The 18,925-nt window shown below is 39.2% G+C and overlaps 1 protein-coding gene across 4 annotated transcripts in view; it reads right to left on the bottom strand.

Annotated features, from left to right (window-relative positions):
* Positions 1 to 18,925, bottom strand: part of LOC138026525 (cubilin-like) — a 73,677-nt gene that overhangs the window by 6,025 nt on the left and 48,727 nt on the right. For 2 of the 4 annotated variants that reach the window (XM_068873907.1, XM_068873908.1), the window contains 8 exons: positions 17,946 to 18,118; positions 12,960 to 13,082; positions 12,105 to 12,261; positions 10,232 to 10,404; positions 8,144 to 8,200; positions 7,322 to 7,444; positions 6,655 to 6,811; positions 4,626 to 4,807 (listed from right to left, as the gene is read on the bottom strand). In XM_068873907.1, the coding sequence (XP_068730008.1) occupies positions 4,626 to 4,807; positions 6,655 to 6,811; positions 7,322 to 7,444; positions 8,144 to 8,200; positions 10,232 to 10,404; positions 12,105 to 12,261; positions 12,960 to 13,082; positions 17,946 to 18,118 (1,145 nt within the window). The remainder of the gene's footprint in view (positions 1 to 4,625; positions 4,808 to 6,654; positions 6,812 to 7,321; positions 7,445 to 8,143; positions 8,201 to 10,231; positions 10,405 to 12,104; positions 12,262 to 12,959; positions 13,083 to 17,945; positions 18,119 to 18,925) is intronic. The other 2 variants (XM_068873910.1, XM_068873909.1) reach the window with 2 other exon arrangements.

Genomic DNA, 18,925 nt, shown 5'->3' with positions numbered 1-18,925 from the left:
CGACATTTTTTGTACTTTCGATTGACCTGATCCTATGTTGGAAATCGCGCTTGTGTTGGAGCGATTCTAGAATACACGGCCTTTTTTTTTTTTACAGCATAAAACTGTTGGTCCCGCACTTCTGCAGTCGTGAAGTGGAATTCAGCGAGTTTTCAACTATTGCTCCCGCTGTCCCTGTGTTTTTTCGGGCCCAACTGTTTTAGAACGAGTAATAATCAAGTGTTGCTATATTTTTCTGCGTTGCCTTCATTATTAGGGGTGGTGTTTGTTCGGGTGCAAACAATCGTATAATCGGAAGAATCAGAGAATAAAAACAAAGATGACTGCGGGACTGCTGGAGCAGTTTGTTCAAAACCTATTCAAACTGGCATTTATACGTTAAGCCAGAACCAACCGAACATTTGATCTTACCGCCTTCTACGAAAAAATGGTTTGAGTTACCTTCAATCTTCGCAACATGTCGTAAATGTTACAGATTTTGGTTTTCTGTTATATGCTTGCGCTTCTAACAAAGAAAATTGTCATGGCGGAAATGCTATTGTTTTTGTTAGAGAAGTTTAAATATTTTACCGTCCTGGCGGGAAATTCAAAGACCATATCATATTGTTTTAAGCTCCAATAATGACATCATAACACCTTATCAGCATGGAATTCGCAAAGGCTTTTCTACCGTAACACAATTGACAACCGTTCTGGACGATTGGTTCTCCTCTCTGGACAAGCGTACAAGAACTGATGTCCTTCTGCTTGACTTTGCAAAAGGCTTTGATAGTGTTCCTCATCAGAGGTTACTGTATAAGCTCCCTTACTATGGTGTCCGAAATAAAACCTTGGAATGGATTAAATAATTCCTTCCAGGCCGCTCTCAACGTGTCCAAGTGAATGATGAAAAATCAGGTTGGGCTGATGTCACATCTGGTGTTCCCTAAGGCACAGTGCTTGGCCCCTCTCTGTTCATCACTTAGATAATTGATGTTTGCTGATGACGCTGTAATGTATCGTGAAATCCTGAGATCACAGGATAAAGTCATCTTTCAAAATGACATTGACTCTATTACTGACTGGGCCAAAACCTGACAAATGAGCCTTAATTTTGATAAATGCAATGTTGTGTCTATAACTAGATCAAACTCAGAGTCGACCATTAGCCGTCAGATGTCAAATAAGCCCCTAGGGATAGTATCATGCCATAAGTACCTGGGTATCTTAATACAAGATGATTTGCAATGGGATACACAAGTTAGAGAGGTCAAATCTAAAGCCTCAAAGATCCTTGGCCTTTTACGTAGAAATCTATATAGCTGCAGCAATTATGTTAAATAACAGGCCTATAAGTCATTAGTTAGGTCACGTGTTGAATATGCTTCACGCTGTTGGTCTTCTTTTAAAAAGCAGCACATAGCATCTATAGAATCAATTCAACGTGCTGCTGCTAGTTGTGTTTCCTCTGATTACTAGTTATTCTAGTGTGATAGGTATGACACACTCACTGGGCTGGGATAGTTTAGAAAAACATAGATACGTAGACTCGGTAACTATGATGTATATAGTTGTTTACAACTTAGACCATATTTCTCATCCAAATTCAGTTCAGTCTTCATATTCTAGAACTCGAGCAAATCGTCCTCATAAGTTTTTTATGCACATATTTGCAAATTCAAATGCATACAAGCATTCTTTTTACTCGATTGCGACTCCAGCTATACTCGACAATGCCGATGACGAAAAAGAAGTCGAAGAAATCAGTTATTCAGAAATTGTCAGTTTCTGTCATAAATATTCGACATCATCTGGTAGATGTTTTACGGATATACATTCGAGTAAATCAGAGGAAGAACAACCAAAAAGTTGCCTTTGAGACGCGAAAAGTTCTTTTGAATCTGCTCTCACTGTACGTGTTCAAAACGGTGTTCCACCAGCCAACGTTCTCCGCTTTATTTATTCTCCGACATAGTCCCAAATACATTGTGCGGTTGGTTGTAGAGCCTTTGGATTGAAAATTCACTTCCTTTTTTTTGCTTTGAAAGACGGAAAAAGCGTTACACTTTGATCCGTAACCGAGCAATGAAGGGGAATGGGTTGGATACAGGGATGACGTCACCAATTAATTTAAAAGGAACAAAAAAGGTTAAGCATTTTATGACGTCATCCCGGCTTTCAACACAAATAAAAAAGTGAATTTTCAATCCAAAGTTTCTAAAAACAACAAAATGTATTTGGGACGATTTCGGACAATAAATAAAGTGAAAAACTGCGTTGAGTTGAGAGGCACTGTAATCTTGAATGAGTGTATCACTTAAACAGTAAAAACTATACTAGCAGTTTAAAATAATAAAGATTAAGTAAACAGATGAATAAATAAAATAAAATATTTACAATGAAGAACGTCTACATTGATGCGACAATAGTTTTAAATTCACTTAGTCATTCATGGATTACAGATGTGGGAAAACTGTTCCAAGACTTAATTTATACATATCATTCGATGTACCTAATTGGTGAGAGGTGCCCAGTTGCGACGGCGTGAAGCTCATGCATTTCGAGATATCTCTGCTGGTAGAGAGATAGCAACACTCCCTTTAATTATAGATCCTATAAAACATACAACTTTAGTTGACAAATCTGCGATGATGATCATTATGATTCTCCGCATTTGAAACGTTGCAAGTATATTAGGACATGTGTTTCTACTCATGTGTACTGTCACGTGAACTCCAGAGGCTTTTACTTGATTTCTGGCTGTCATATTGGTGGACCACCGTGGTGGCTTTCGTACAAAACTCCTAGTTTAGGTTGCTTTTTCTTCTTATTTGGTGGCCCTTCTACAGGCAAAGTTGTACGTAGATGGTGCAGAAGGCGTTCGAGGAGGAGTTGTTGGAATACCCCACACAAAATGGTCATCATTACCCAGTACCAAGGATAAGCAACACAAAGTACGAAATGCACCACATAATAAATATCCTCTAAAAATTTCGCAGTTGTGACATAACGAAACTTGTCGCGCCATTCCGCCCTCCTATTAACAATGCGCTCATGCAATCTTTGCCTTTGTTATAATCAAACTGCGAAATAACTGGCTCTTGATGATAACAGTAACAATAACTTAAAACTACATCACGAATAAGTCTTAAAGACGCCTGACTACAAATTTTTAGATAGACACGTGTTATGACATCCAATAACACTAAAGCGACAAATGTGCGAGTAGTGTTGTTACAATAGAAGTCTTGCCTCACAGGGGTCCTGACGGTCTCCCTGATTGGGTTCTGGCAAGAAAAATGTTACTTGCATAACAAAGTAAACGAGTTTCTTCAATCAAATTTATAAGGTGGTCTTTTCTGAACAACCGAGTGTGACTTTTACTTACTTGGCCTTGGTGTCGTTGTTGGTCGTTGACTTGAGTATGGACGCAGTGTGGTGTTCCGTTTGATCAAATTATTCATAACAACAAGAAATGAATCACAGTAGTTTTGCAAAGTGGAAGGAGGCATTCCTTAATTATTGATGTAACTGAGCACTGACTACGCCACACAACCCTGCATTACAATCAGCCAGTTCAGGAGTTTCACCAATCACTTTCCTTGCGCGCGGATAAAACAAGTATTTACAGGAGCTCTTGGTATGTGTCAATAATGCAAAAGATTTCAAATTCCAATTTCATGAACTATTTTCCATAGCAACAGAGAAAATTTGTACTTTTGTTTTTATGCCGACAAGCACAGGTACGTTGTTTTTTTTATATAACCGATGTGGCTTATAAACTAGAATACCCTACATGACACCATAATACAATTATATCCTACTCTGTACTACTTTACCCTATACAACACGACTCCGGTCCGCACCGCACCGCAACGCGCCGGACCAAGCCATACAACATTGCACTGCACAACACAGAACTGGAATGCATAATCTACTTTAACGACTAGTAGTATTTAATCAAGGAGTATTGAAGTGCTTTTGACACACTGAAGATTTAAAAGTATAGCCAGTGAGAGGAAGGAAAGGCTTAGTGAGTGAGTAAGATCTTTTAGGTGAGGGATACAAAATGAGGGAATGGGCCAGTTGTTATATAAATTATTAGTGCCATTGCAGGTCAAGTTTAATGGTAAATTAAGGTAGTTAGTAATTAGTCCACGAAGTAATACTTTTTACACTAATATGTTATTCAGCATTGTGTTCCTTAAATAAACTTTCTTTTCCTTTGAGTCACCTAATCGATTAGTTTCCTAAACATTTTAAATGTAAAAAAACTTTCGCACAATTGTTGTATTTTAGCTATCTGTGATTACCTTGGTTTTAGATTTTCATTTTGCCTTAATATTGACTCTTTTGATATTTTGATATTTGTGTCAGTTAAAATTAAAAATTGACTTGAAATTTCACGACACGACAGAACACGAAAGTAAACTAAACATCACTTTACTACCCTACAACACTCAACACTACCCTACCCTACCCTACCTACCCTACCCTACCCTACCCCACCCTACCCTACCCTACACTATATTACATTACACTACTCTACACACACTACCCTGCCATACATTACACAACGCTGCACTTCACTTTACTCAACTTCACTACACTGCACTTGGTCGTGAGCGTGTTAATGTCCAACTCACCAAGTGGGAAAAAGGAGAAATGTAGGTCAAATCCTCTATTTTGAAAAATCCAAAAAATCCAGTCTGAATGAAAAGACAACACAACTGCACTACCGGTAATCAGCACACTCCGTCCAGTTTGCACACCGCAGTATTTGCCGATTGTATGGTTCCTATCATTGCTGATTCTTAAATAGTCGAACCTATCATATAAAAGGACAAAAGCACATTAATCAAATAGCAATCAAAGAAAAGACGTCACATTTTTGTTAAACCAGGTCGAGAAATTGGGTACATCATAAAATAGCAAATTATTTGCATAGAAATCCTGTCTTCGAAATCCTGTGCGATTTTTATCGCATATTTTGACAACTATGGAAAGATCGTTAAATTGGGCATATTATTAAATAATATTGAAAGCTAGATCATCAAGACAGTCCTGCGTTCATGGCAGCTTCCTTGTTGTCCTTAAAGCGTACAACAGCTTACTAGCCTTCGAGAAAACTGAATCGACATGAAGATCCCACTTAAGATCGCGCTTGATATGGACTCCAAGTAGCTTGACTGACTGGACAGACTCAAGTTGTTGATTGTTAACAACGAGGGGGTCGAGGGAGACTTGACTCTTTGCAAAGCAGATAGTGAGCTCCTTGGCCTTTTTTGTGTTGAGACGCATGTTGTTGGTAACTGTCATTGGTTTATTTGATCCACCTCTTTCTGTAGAGTACACGTAGCACATGCGGCAGTGACGAGCTCGAAATATGGTGCAATCGTCAATATACTTATAAATAGGAAGGGAGGTAGACAAGTCGTTAATCATGACCAGGCATTGATACCCCGGCATTGATACACTTCCACCTAGATTTCACTTGACCAAGCCTGACACGCTGGGACCGGTCTTAAAGAAAGCTCGCACACCAGTTCAATAAGATAGGCAGAACATTTAGTAGGCAAAGCTTATGAATCAAGATGCTGTGATCGATTCGATCAAACGCCTTAGAAAAGTCAATCAGGCAAGATCTAATAACCGCCTTAGGGGTCTCAGCTCCTTGCAGCCACTCGTGGATAAGACGTACCAAGGCGTGGGAGGTGGACGAATCTTTGATCCCGCCGAACTGATGGGAGTCGATATGAGGCATCACAATAGGGCACAGCCACGAGAAAACAAACCCTTCCAATACTCTGCTAAACACAGCAGTGAGTGAGATCGGCCTTAAATCGCACTGTAAAGACTTTGGCTTGGGAGTCTTCGCAAAAGGGAGAACATCGTCACATTTCCACAACGAAGGAACTTTGCCTTGTCTGATAGAGGCGTTAAATATAGAGGCGATAGGGTGGGAAATGACTGGCGCAAAGTCCTTTAATAGCCAATTAGGGATATCATCAGATCCAAGGTGATTTACCTTCCGTTGCGGCCAAGAGAGAACGTTCAACGGCCTCTAGTGTGATGATTAACTCGTCAAGTGTGTGATCCACAGCAACAGGGCTGTATTCCAAAGGTGGCATGTCACCAAAAATATTGCTGAACGAAACATTGCATGCTAATTGGAAGCGGTCGGATACCAAGTTAGTCGAGGCTTACATTGTTCAAAACACGCTGCACGCTCACTAACCAAACTACATCAGCTGATCGCCTTCGTAGCTTCTGGCTTGAAATCTAATTACTTAAAGACAAGGCCCCCAGCAATCCTATAAATTTGATGATCTAAGTAAAGCTCGATGAAATAGGATGACAGTATGTTTGGGCGTCCGTTCATAATCTCCAAATGAAAATTCATTTACGTCATCCCAGAACACAACAAGGTACCCATGCATTAAATATTGTAATCGATCTGGAATAGAGCAAAGTATTTGCAAAGCAAATTATTGGCTAACGTCTTGGCACTTACCCGCAGTTTGATTGATGTTCCAATTCATTATAACGAATATGTTAAGGCCTCCGTTTATAACCTCCAATACATTTTCACGCCCACGCAAATCAAACTTTAATAGGTGCACCGTAGAGCAAATATTTGGAAAACAAACGCAATCCTAATGTTTTGGCACTTACCAACACTTCCAAGTATATACCAAGTTAAAAAAGTTAAAGTAAATGACCAACTTCTGGTCAAAAGGAATAGGAACTCGATAGACACAATCCATGTTTCTTGGATAGTTGTTAGGATATCCGGGACTTCTCAGGATGTTGTTTCTGAAAGACCCACAATCTAAAAGAAAATTAGCATTATCAGTAAGTAAAATATTGAAGACAACAACACCATTCACAATCAGAGACACGTATCTGAAAGGGAAATTCCGTAGCAATGGAAAAAAAAAACCAAAGATTCTCTAATGAATTTATTCAGATCTTTCTGATGCCTTTAGATCCCACGCGATGAGGGAAAAGGCCGGTAGCCATGAAAGAACTATTTACCGTACGAACAAGCTTCCGAAAAGAGATGAAGAGTGTGCTGGACGAGGACGATTTCATGAATTCTCAAGTTTATGGGACAGAAAATGTTACCAGTGTTTCAATGATAATTCATCTTTCATCTCCACGTTACAGCTCGCTGTCCCAAGACTTCAAGATGCAAAACTTAAAATCGATACGTTTGCAGCAAAAGTCAAAAGCAAAAAGCGCTAGGACACGGCAGTAATATCGTCATCGTCATCGGGTTTACTTAGATTGCTTTTGGTCTTCATCGGATTGCTGAGTTCTACAGAAAAGGTGTACCTACCTGGTGCAGAAGGCGTTTGAGGAGGAGTGGTTTGAATAGAAGTCAAGTTTAGTGCACTTGGTTCAGAGGGGAGGATCACAGAAGGGGTGGTAGTTGGTGCCACTGTTCTCGAAGAGAAAATGCCTGAAAGTAAAATAACAGAATTGTTATTAACTCAATTCAAAAACTGAAGTTAAAGCATGAAAAAGACTATGGACGAGTTGTTGGAAGCAGCCTGAGTTTTAAACGGGTTAAGTTCCTAGTTTAGGTTGCCTTTTCTTCTTATTTGGTGAACCTTCTACAGGCAAAAATGTACGTAGATGGTGCAGAAGGCGTTCGAGGAGGAGTTGTTAGAATACCCCACACAAAATGGTCATCATTACCCAGTACCAAGGATAAGCAACACAAAATACGAAATACACCACATAATAAAAATCCTCTAAAAATTTCGCAGTAGTGACATGACCAAACTTGTCGCGCCATTCTGCCCTCCTATTAACAATGCGCTCATGCAATCTTTGTCTTTGTTATATTCAAACTGCGAAATAACTGGCTCTTGATGATAACAGTAACAATGACTTAAAACTACATCACGAATAAATCTTAAAGACGCCTGACTACAAATCTTTACATAAACACGTGTTATGACATCCAATAACCCTAAAGCGACAAATGTGCGGCTAGTGTCGTTACAATAGAAGTCTTGCCTCACAGGGGTCGTGATGGTCTCCCTGATTGGATTCGGGCAAGAAAAATCTTACTTGCATAACAAAGTAAACGAGTTTCTCCAATCAAATTTATAAGATGATCTTTTCTGCACAACCGAGTGTGACTTTTACTTACTTGGCCTTGGTGTCGTTGTTGGTCTTTGAGTTGAGTATGGACGCAGTGTGGTGTTCCCTGTGGTTAAATCATAAATAAATATAACGTGACATTTAAGAAAAACGACACAACTTTACAAAAATTGGAAAAACATGTTTCGGATACTCAGTATCCATCTTCAGTTAAAGGATGTTTACAAGTGAGTTACTTTATATAAAGTATTTAACAAGTAGGTTTAAATTACAAATTGTAGAATAATACTTACAAACATCCTTCAACTGAAGATGGATACCTGAGTATCCGAAACATGTCGTGCAAATTTACAAGTTGTGTCGTTTTTCTTAAATGTTTGATTTCAATCTCACTGCTACGAAAATTTGCAAGAAGCAATAACAAATAAATTACAGCAGTTCTTCCAAAGTGGAAGAAGGCATCTCCTAAGTATAAATGCAGCCAGATCTAAATGTATATGTTGCGGTTTAATTTTGTTTTTGGTTTTTTCAAACCAGTTTAAATTTTTAAACTGGTTTAATATTTTTTAGCACACTGCCCATTTTAACATATTTGGATATCTTTCTGTAATTAACTTTATGGAGTATGCATAAAATAAAGTAGTAACATTATTTTAAGATTATTATGATGGATTGTTGTCTCTGATGCTATCAAAGCCAATAATAATTATTTATGCATGTGAACAGTAATTGTTAGTGTTTAGAGTTAAATTCTCAGCTTAGTGATTAGGGTTAAGCTCTCAATTAGGTTTACGCACTAATTTGAAAGTCAGTTAGCGTTTCAGGCGGTGTATGACAACTGCAGGCTGCTTACAAATAGCGCTGAGAAGCAGTATTTAAGTCTAAGCACCCATTTTAAAACGGTTAGCTTTTTCTACGAGTTACGGTTAGTCTGCAGTCTGCACGTGTCAGACACTGCATTCTAGGTAAGGGATTGGCACGCATTGTAGTTATAGTCAGATTGGAGTAATCACTTACTTGCAGTGTTTAGTCTAAAACAACTGTCGTCTTGGCTTTTGGGTTAAGAATATTGGCTTATGGTTGATGGAAAGAAAGCATAGATGTGTGATGGAAGGGTGGGGTAGGATGGTGGTAATGCAGAAATCAGGGAGGGGTAGGTGGGTAGAGGAGAGGTAAAGATGTCTAGTTCTTTTTAAACCCCCTAAAAAAGCCAAGCCCTTATTTTTTTAACTACACTTCACAAAAAAGAAAAATCCCTTTTTTAGACAGTTGATTAAAAAGAACCAGTTTTAAAAATTTAAACTGGTTTAAAAAAAAAAGGAACTGGTTTTTTAAAAATTCAAACCAAAAACAAAATTAAACCACAACATATATACTATACAGGAAGCTATTAGGGGACACCAATCTACATAGTTGCATAAGCAACGAAGCTTGCGGCAACTAATAACTATTACTGTTATCTATGTAACTTGAGCGATCTATTTCATGTTTTGGCCTTAAATGCTTTTGAGTCTTCGCCCTTTCCTGAGTTCACTACTAAGTTTAGACCAAACTAATGGCCCTTCGTATCAAGCTTAGTAAGTGCTTACCGTAACGTATAGTGTTGAAACAAAGTATTTCGAAATCACAGTTCCTGAGGTCGTAGTGAGAGTTCTTGGCCTTGAATATCTCACATACTGACACAACTTGGTACAAGCTAAATCTTCACTGTGTATATTAGTGTGGGGATGTCTTGCAAACGCCTGTTGCTAAGTGCTGGCAGATTGGCGAGTTTGAGGAGTTCCCTCACGTTCCTGTTATTACCCGCAGCGCACGATCTAATAGTTGCCCCTTGGAAATTTGATGTTCTTAAAACTAGCATATTTGCCCTCGAAGCTTCGCTTCTCGTGCAAATATTTGTTTTAAGAACATCAAATTGCCGCGGGGCAACTATCAGCCGATAGTTCCTCGACAGAAACACTCTATTGTTTAAATAGCGTTTCTGTCGAGGAACTATCGGCTGATAGTTGCCCCTTGGAAATTTGAGGTTCTTAAAACAAATATTTGCCCGAGAAGCGAAGCTTCGAGGGCAAATATGCTAGTTTGCCCACCTTCGCATTACTACACTTCTTCGACAGCACGTTACCAAGGAACTCACCAAGTGGAATAAAAGAGAAAGATAGGTCAAATCCTCTATATTGAACACTCCCGTCTGAATGAAAAGACAACACAGCTGCGCTACTGGTAATCAGCACGCGTAGTCCAGTTTGCAAACCGCAGTATGTGCCGATGATATGGTTCCTATCATTGCTGATTCTTAAATAGTCGTACCTATCATATAAAAGGACAAAAGCACATTAATCAAATAGCAATCAAGGAAAAGATGTCACATTCATGTCAAAACCAGGTCGAGAAATTGGGTACATCATAAAATAGCAAATTATTTGCATAGAAATCCTGTGTTCGAAATCCAGTGCGATTTTTATCGCATATTTTGACAACTACGGAAAGATCGTTAAATTGGGCATATTATTAAATAATATTGAGAGCTAGATCATCAAGACAGTCCTGCGTTCCTGGCAGTTTCCTTGTTGTCCTTAAAGCGTACAACCGCTCACTAGCCTTCGAGAAAACTGAATCGACATGAAGATCCCACTTAAGATCGCGCTTGATATGGACTCCAAGCAGCTTGACTGACTGGACAGACTCAAGTTGTTGATTGTTGACAACGAGGGGGTCGAGGGAGACTTGACTCTTTGCAAAGTAGATAGTGAGCTCCTTGGTCTTCTTTGTGTTGAGTCGCATGTTGTTGGTAACTGTTCACTGGTTTATTTGATCCACCACTTTCTGCAGAGTAGACGTAGCACATGCGGCAGTGACAACATCGAAGATGGTGCAATCGTCAATATACTTATAAATAGGAAGAGAGGGAGACAAGTCGTTAATCATGACCAGGAAGAACAGAGGAACAAGCTTGGTCCCCTGTGGTACTCCGGCATTGATAGATTTCACTTGACCAACCTTGACACGCTGGGACCGGTCTTGAAGAAAGCTCGCACACCAGTTCAATAAGATAGGCGGAGCATTTAGTTGGCAAAGCTTATGAATCAAGATGTTGTGATCGATTCGATCAAATGCCTTAGAAAAGTCAATCAGGCAAGATCTAATAACCGCCTTAGGGGTCTCAGCTCCTTGCAGCCACTCGTGAATAAGATGTACCAAGGCGTGGGAGGTGGACGAATCTTTGATCTCGCCGAACTCGCAGAACTTTGATCTCGCCGAACTGATGGGAGTCGATATGAGGCATCACAATAGGGCAGAGCCACGAGAACACAAACCCTTCCAATACTCTGATAAACATAGCAGGAACTCTACCTTGTCTGATAGAGGCGTTAAATATAGAGGCGATAGGGTGGGAAATGACTGGCGCAAAGTCCTTTAATAGCCAATTAGGGATATCATCAGATCCAGGTGATTTACCTTCCTTTACCGCCAAGAGAGAACGTTCAACATTGGATGCTAATTGGAAGCGGTCGGATACCGAGTTAGTCGAGGCTTACATTGTTCAAAACACGCTGCACGCTCACTAACCAAACTACATCAGCTGATCGCCTTCGTAGCTTCTGGTTTGAAATATAATTACTTAAAGACAAGGCCACCAGCAATCCTATAAATTTGATGATCTAAATAAAGCCCGATGAAATAGGATGACAGTATGTTTGGGTGTCAGTTCATAATCTCCAAATGAAAATTCATTTACGTCATCCCAGACCACACAACAAGTTACCCATGCGTTAAATATTGTAATCGATGTAGAATAGAGCAAAGTATTTGCAAAGCAAATTATTGGCTAACGTCTTGGCACTTACCCGCACTTTGATTGATGTTCCAATTCATTATAACGAATATGTTAAGGCCTCCGTTTATAACCTCCGATACATTTTCACGCCCAGGCAAATCAAACTTTAATAGGTGCACCGTAGAGCAAATATTTGGAAAACAAACCCAATCCTAAATGTTTTGGCACTTACCGGCAACTCCAATAGCGTTCCAACTCAAAAAAGTTAAAGTAAATGACCAACTTCTGGTCAAAAGGAATAGGAACTCGATAGACACAATCCATGTTTCTTGGATAGTTGTTAGGATATCCGGGACTTCTCAGGATGTTGTTTCTGAAAGACCCACAATCTGAAAGAAAATTAGCATTATCAGTAAGTAAAATATTGAAGAGAACAACACCAATCACAATCAGAGACACGTATCTGAAATGGAAATTCCGTAGCAATGGGAAAAAAAATCCAAAGATTCTCTAATGAATTTATTAAGATCTTTCTGATGCCTTTAGATCCCACGTGGTGAGGAAAAAGGCGGGCAGCCATAAAAGAACTATACATCCTATAAAAATGCTTCCAAAAAGAGATGAAGAGTGTGCTGGACGAGCACGATTTCGTGAATTCTCAAGTTTATGGGGCAGAACATGTTACCAGTGATTCAATGATAATTCATCTTTCATCTCCACGTTACAGCTCACTGTCCCAAAACTTCAATACGCAAAGCTTATAATTGGTACGTTTGCAACAAAAGTCAAAAGCAAAAACGCTTGGACACGGCAGTAATATGGAGTTTAGTGTATTTGGTCCTGAGGCGATCGGAGAGAGGGTGGTTGTTGGTGTTACCGTAATGAAAGAAAAAATACCTAAAAGTAAAATACAATAATTGTTATTAACGCATTTCAAAATCTGAAGTCAAAGCATCAAAAAGACAATGAACAAGTTGTTGGAAGCAGCAGAGTATTAGAAGGGGTTAAGCTTAAGTTCCTGGGTCAGTTTCATTTTTCTCCTTCTTATTTGTTGTCTTTCTACAGGTACAGTGTAAAGTTGTCATACCTGGGGCAGAAGGCGTTTGAGGAAGAATGGTTTGAATAGAAGTCGGGTTTAGTGCACTTGGTCCTGAGGGGAGGATCACAGAAGGGGTTGTAGTTGGTGCCACTGTTGTCGAAGAGAAAATGCCTGAAAGTAAAATAACAGAATTGTTATTAACTCAATTCAAAAACTGAAGTTAAAGCATCAAAAAGACTATGGACGAGTTGTTGGAAGCAGCTTGAGTATTAAACGGGTTAAGTTCCTAGTTTAGGTTGCTTTTTCTTCTTATTTGGTGGCCCTTCTACAGGCAAAGTTGTACGTAGATGGTGCAGAAGGCGTTCGAGGAGGAGTTGTTGGAATACCCCACACAAAATGGTCATCATTACCCAGTACCAAGGATAAGCAACACAAAATACGAAATACACCACATAATAAAAATCCTCTAAAAACTGACAGTTCTTTTTCGCAGTAGTGACATAACGAAACTTGTCGCCCCATTCTGCCCTCCTATTAACAATGTGCTCATGCAATCTTTGTCTTTGTTATATTCAAACTGCGAAATAACTGGCTCTTGATGATAACAGTAACAATGACTTAAAACTACATCACGAATAAATCTTAAAGACGCCTGACTACAAATCTTTACATAAACAATAACACTAAAGCGACAAATTTGCGGGTAGTGTCGTTAAAATAGAAGTCTTGCCTCACAGGGGTCGTGACGGTCTCCCTGATTGGGTTCGAGCAAGAAAAGTCTTACTTGCATAACAAAGTAAACGAGTTTCTCCAATCAAATTTCTAAGGTGGTCTTTTCTGCACAACCGAGTGTGACTTTTACTTACTTGGCCTTGGTGTCGTTGTTGGTCGTTGAGTTGAGTATGGACGCAGTGTGGTGTTCCCCGTGGTGAAATCATAAATAACAATAATGTGACATTTAAGAAAAACGACACAACTTTAAACAATTTGAAAAATACGTTGCGGACACTCAGTATCCGTCTTCAGTTGAAGGATGTTTACAAGTGAGAGACTTTATATAAAGTATGTAACAAGTAGGTGTAAATTAAAAATTGTAGAATAATAGTTACAAACATCCTTCAACTGAAGATGGATACCTGAGTATCCGAAACATGTCGTGCAAATTTACAAGTTGTGTCGTTTTTCTTAAATGTTTGATTTCAATCTCACTGCTACGTAAATTTGGAAGAAACAATAACAAATAAATTACAGCAGTTCTTCCAATGTGGAAGAAGGCATCTCCTAATTATAAATGCAGCCAGATCTACTCAATTTCCATGGCAAGGTTGTTCGAAGGATAGCTATTGCTGATCCTCAATTGAATTTTACGAACAGCCAGAATATATATTTTTCAACTTTAATCCGCTGAAGCGCGAACCTTTGCCTTAAACACCATGGTCCTAGCAGAGCACCATTTGAACTTAGTATAGTGGGATATGAAATTGGTTGTCCTAACTACAAGTTGCCCCTAAAACAGTTAGTTCGTAGCTTAGCGGTATAAGAGCTTTGTATAAAAAATTGTCCAAACCTCACTCTTTTGAACGTTTATTCCGCTGCAATTTCACAAAAGAAACACAAGCACCGTTTTTGCATCTTTAGAATTTAAAATAAGAACTCACGGCATGGTTCAGAGCCACCTTAAAATTGTTTGGACAGATATGATACTATTCCGTAGACTTCGTTTAAACTTAACGTGCTTCTAATATAACCTTAGAACTTTACTTAAATGTATATGTTGCGGTTTAATTTTGTTTTTGGTTTTTTCAAACCAGTTTAAATTTTTCCACTGGTTTAATTTTTTTTTAAAACACTGCCCATTTTAACATATTTGGATATCTTTCTGTAATTAACTTTATAGAGTATGTATAAAATAAAGTAGGAAAATTATTTTAAGATTATTATGATGGATTGTTGTCTCTGATGCTATCAAAGCCAATAATAATTATTTATGCATGTGAACAGTAATTTTTAGTGTTTAGAGTTAAATTCTCAGCTTAGTGATTAGGGTTAAGCTCTCAATTAGGTTTACGCACTAATTTGAAAGTCAGTTAGCGTTTCAGGCGGTGTATGACAACTGCAGGCTGCTTACAAATAGCGCTGAGAAGCAGTATTTAAGTGTAAGCACCCATTTTAAAACGGTTAGCTTTTACTGCGAGTTACGGTTAGTCTGCAGTCTGCACTTGTCAGACACTGCATTCTAGGAAAGGGATTGGCACGCATTGTAGTTATAGTCAGATTGGAGTAATCACTTATTTGCAGTGTTTAGTCTAAAACAACTGTCGTCTTGGCTTTTGGGTTAAGAATATTGGCTTATGGTTGATAGAAGGAAAGCATAGATGTGTGATGGAAGGGTTGGGTAGGATGGAGGTAATGCAGAAATCAGGGAGGGGTAGGTGGGTAGAAGGGAGGTAAAGATGTCTAGTTCTTTTTAAACCCCTAAAAAAGCCAAGCCCTTATTTTTTTAACTACACCCCACTAAAAAGAAAAATCCCTTTTTTAGACAGTTAATTAAAAAGAACCAGTTTTACAAATTTAAACTGGTTAAAAAAAAAATGAACTGATTTTTTAAAAATTCAAACCAAAAACAAAATTAAACCCCAACATATACTATACAGGAAGCTATTAGGGGACACCAATCTACTCAGTTGCATAAGCAACGAAGCTTGCGGCAACTAATAACTAATACTGTTATCTGTGTAACTTGAGCGATCTATTTCATGTTTTGGCCTTAAATGCTTTTGAGCCTTCGCCCTTTCCTGAGTTCACTACTAAGTTTAGACCAAACTAATGGCCCTTGGTACCCAGCTTAGTAAGTGCTTTCCGAAATCACAGTTCCTGAGGTCGTAGTGAGAGTTCTTGGCCTTGAATATTTCACATACTGACACAACTTGGTACAAGCTAAATTTTCACTTTGTATATTAGTGTGGGGATGTCTTGCAAACGCCTGTTGCTAAGTGCTGGCAGATTGGCGAGTTTGAGTTTCCTCACGTTCCTGTTATTACCCGCAGCGCACATCAGATTAACAGTGTTGTTAACAGGTTATAAGGCTGGCCTGCTATACGCCTCATTCCAAAGTGGCTGCCATTTTAGTATTCTTTTGTTTGATTGCAAATTCACCGTTTTGGCCTCGCTTTCAAACGTAAAATTCAAAAGAATATTTAACCTTGAACGAGGTCAAAAGGGCCAATTTGCAATCAAACAAAAATGGCGGCCATTTTAGAATAAGGTGTATGATAACCCGTCATATCAAGAACATGGCCATAATTTATAATAAAATGTCTTAAAAGATAACTTTGGAAAAACGTTCTCAAAGAAAATTCACAGCTCGAGAATTTGACAATTTTGTACTCATTCATGCCCTGTATCACAGGAGTAGGAACGAATACTTCCGAAATAATCCGGAATAATTCGGAATAATACAGTGCAATGTGACAGATGTGCATAAATTAAACTATAAATATAAACGTTTAAAAGTAATCACGGTACTACGAGCTCTGTGAATAATACCAATATAGATCCTCAAGAGTTTTCCGCTTCTTCCAGCTGGTTGGGACAAAATTATGCTTCCTAGCCGCTTTCCCCCACCCGATAAACTTGTTAATTTCTACGTCGTAAAAAGCGGCATTTTCTCCACCAGAGAGCACATAATACTTTTACCTTTCGGAGAATTTTGCCTCAGCTTTTTTAAGACACCTCACCAGAGTTTGAATCAACAACAGCACAACTCGCACCCTGCTTGGCAAATTTTCGCTTTTTGTACAACAAATGCGGATCCGGATCAATAAGAAAACTGTCTTTCCCTTACATGATGTGTTCTTCCACTCTTTTTTTTTTTTTTGTTTTGTCTGTTGCCGAACGCGAATCTTCCGAGGGCCTTACGCTCTCTAATAGAAACAAAACTCACGGCCCTGATGGCCTAACAATCGAGTTTTACAGTCCTTTTTGGCCCCTTTTGGACGCCCTTTTGGTTGCAGTTTTAAAGAACCTTTAGTCCACCTCGAGCTTTGTTATTCAATGAAGTCAAGTGTTACACGTTTGGTTCATAAGAAAGATGTTCGGAAGAATCTGAACAAATTGGTGCCCCATTTCCCTTTTGATTTTGGACAATAAGATTTGTTCGAAGGCTCTCCCTGTTCGTTTATCGAAGGTTCTGAGTTCTCTTGTGGACCCGGATCAGACCTGTTCTGTTCCAGGTCGGTTTATTTCTTCTAATTTATCCCTTCTTCGTGATACTTAGATTTTATTTAGAAAACCGCCGAGACCGGTATTCTCGTTTCATTAGATCAGGAGAAAACCTTTGATCGTGTTAATCGTTCGTTTCTAATGAATCTTTTGGAGCATTTTGGCTTTGGCCCATCTTTTCGGAATTGGATCTTTACTTTGTATAATGGTGCCTACATGCGTATTTTAGTGAATGATTTCCTTTCGGATCCTGTTCCTTCGTTGCGTGGGGTTAGACATGGAGACTGCCTCTCTCCCGTGCTTGTCGGGTTAGAGACTCCCCCAAGATTGAACGATTTCTTCTTTCTAGGACTATTATAAGGTATATCGGGTTTAAGTTGTTAGGTTATCTGTTAAAAAAAACGGGCTGCTTTACACTTCAGAATTGCCAAATATTGTCAAATTCCAAACAAAGGGAATTTTAGGGATAACAGTCTCAGTAATTTTAGGGACAAGAGATAGTTCCCCCTAACAGGGCTCCCCAACTCAATTTTTTTCATAACCACATACAACAAGGACACCACAATATACTAAACATTACTAAAACCTACTCCACACAACGCTACCTTGTACTACTCTACACCACAATACACTACACTACACTACACCACACCACACCACGCCACGCCACGCCTCGCTACGCCAGGTCACGCCACACCACGCCACGCCACGCCACGCCACACTACACTACACTACACTACCATGCTTTACCCTACACAACGCCCACCTTCGAATTACTACACTTCTTCGACAGCACGTTACCGGGGAACTCACCAAGTGGAATAAAAGAGAAAGATAGGTCAAATCCCCTATATTGAAAACTCCCGTCTGAATGAAAAGACAACACAGCTGCGCTACTGGTAATCAGCACGCGTCGTCCAGTTTCCCAACTGCAGTATGTGCCGATTGTATGGTTCCTATCATTGCTGATTCTTAAATAGTTGAACCTATCATATAAAAGGACAAAAGCACATTAATCAAATAGCAATCAAAGAAAAGATGTCACATTCATGTCAAACCAGGTCGAGAAATTGGGTACATCATAAAATAGCAAATTATTTGCATAGAAATCCTGTCTTCGAAATTCTGTGCGGTTTTTATCGCATATTTTGACAACTATGGAAAGATCGTTAAATTGGGCATATTATTAAATAATATTGAAAGCTAGATCATCAAGACAGTCCTGCGTTCCTGGCAGTTTCCTTGTTGTCCTTAAAGCGTACAGCCGCTTACTAGCCTTCGAGAAAACTGAATCGACATGAAGATCCCACTTAAGATCGCGCTTGATATGAACTCCAAGGAGCTTGACTGACTGGACAGACTCAACTTGTTGATTGTTAACAACGAGGGGGTCGAGGGAGACTTGACTCTTTGCAAAGCAGATAGTGAGCTCCTTGGTCTTTTTTGTGTTGAGTCGCATGTTGTTGGTAACTGTCATTGGTTTATTTGATCCACCTCTTTCTGTAGAGTACACGTGGCACATGCGGCAGTGACAACCTTGAAAGATGGTGCAATCGTCAATATACTTATAAATAGGAAGGGAGGTGAACAAGTCGTTAATCATGACCAGGAAAAACAGGGGGCCAAGCCTGTGGTACCCCGTTATTGATAGATTTCCACTTAGATTTCACTTGACCAAGCTTGATACGCTGGGACTGGTCTTGAAGAAAGCTCGCAAACCAGTTCAATAAGATAGGCAGAACATTTAGTAGGCAAAGCTTATGAATCAAGATGTTGTGATCGATTCGATCAAA

Source organism: Montipora capricornis, chromosome 12 (assembly GCF_036669925.1).
Source record: "Montipora capricornis isolate CH-2021 chromosome 12, ASM3666992v2, whole genome shotgun sequence".
NCBI classification, from domain to species: domain Eukaryota; kingdom Metazoa; phylum Cnidaria; class Anthozoa; order Scleractinia; family Acroporidae; genus Montipora; species Montipora capricornis.
This window is presented reverse-complemented; position numbering and strand designations above follow the sequence as displayed.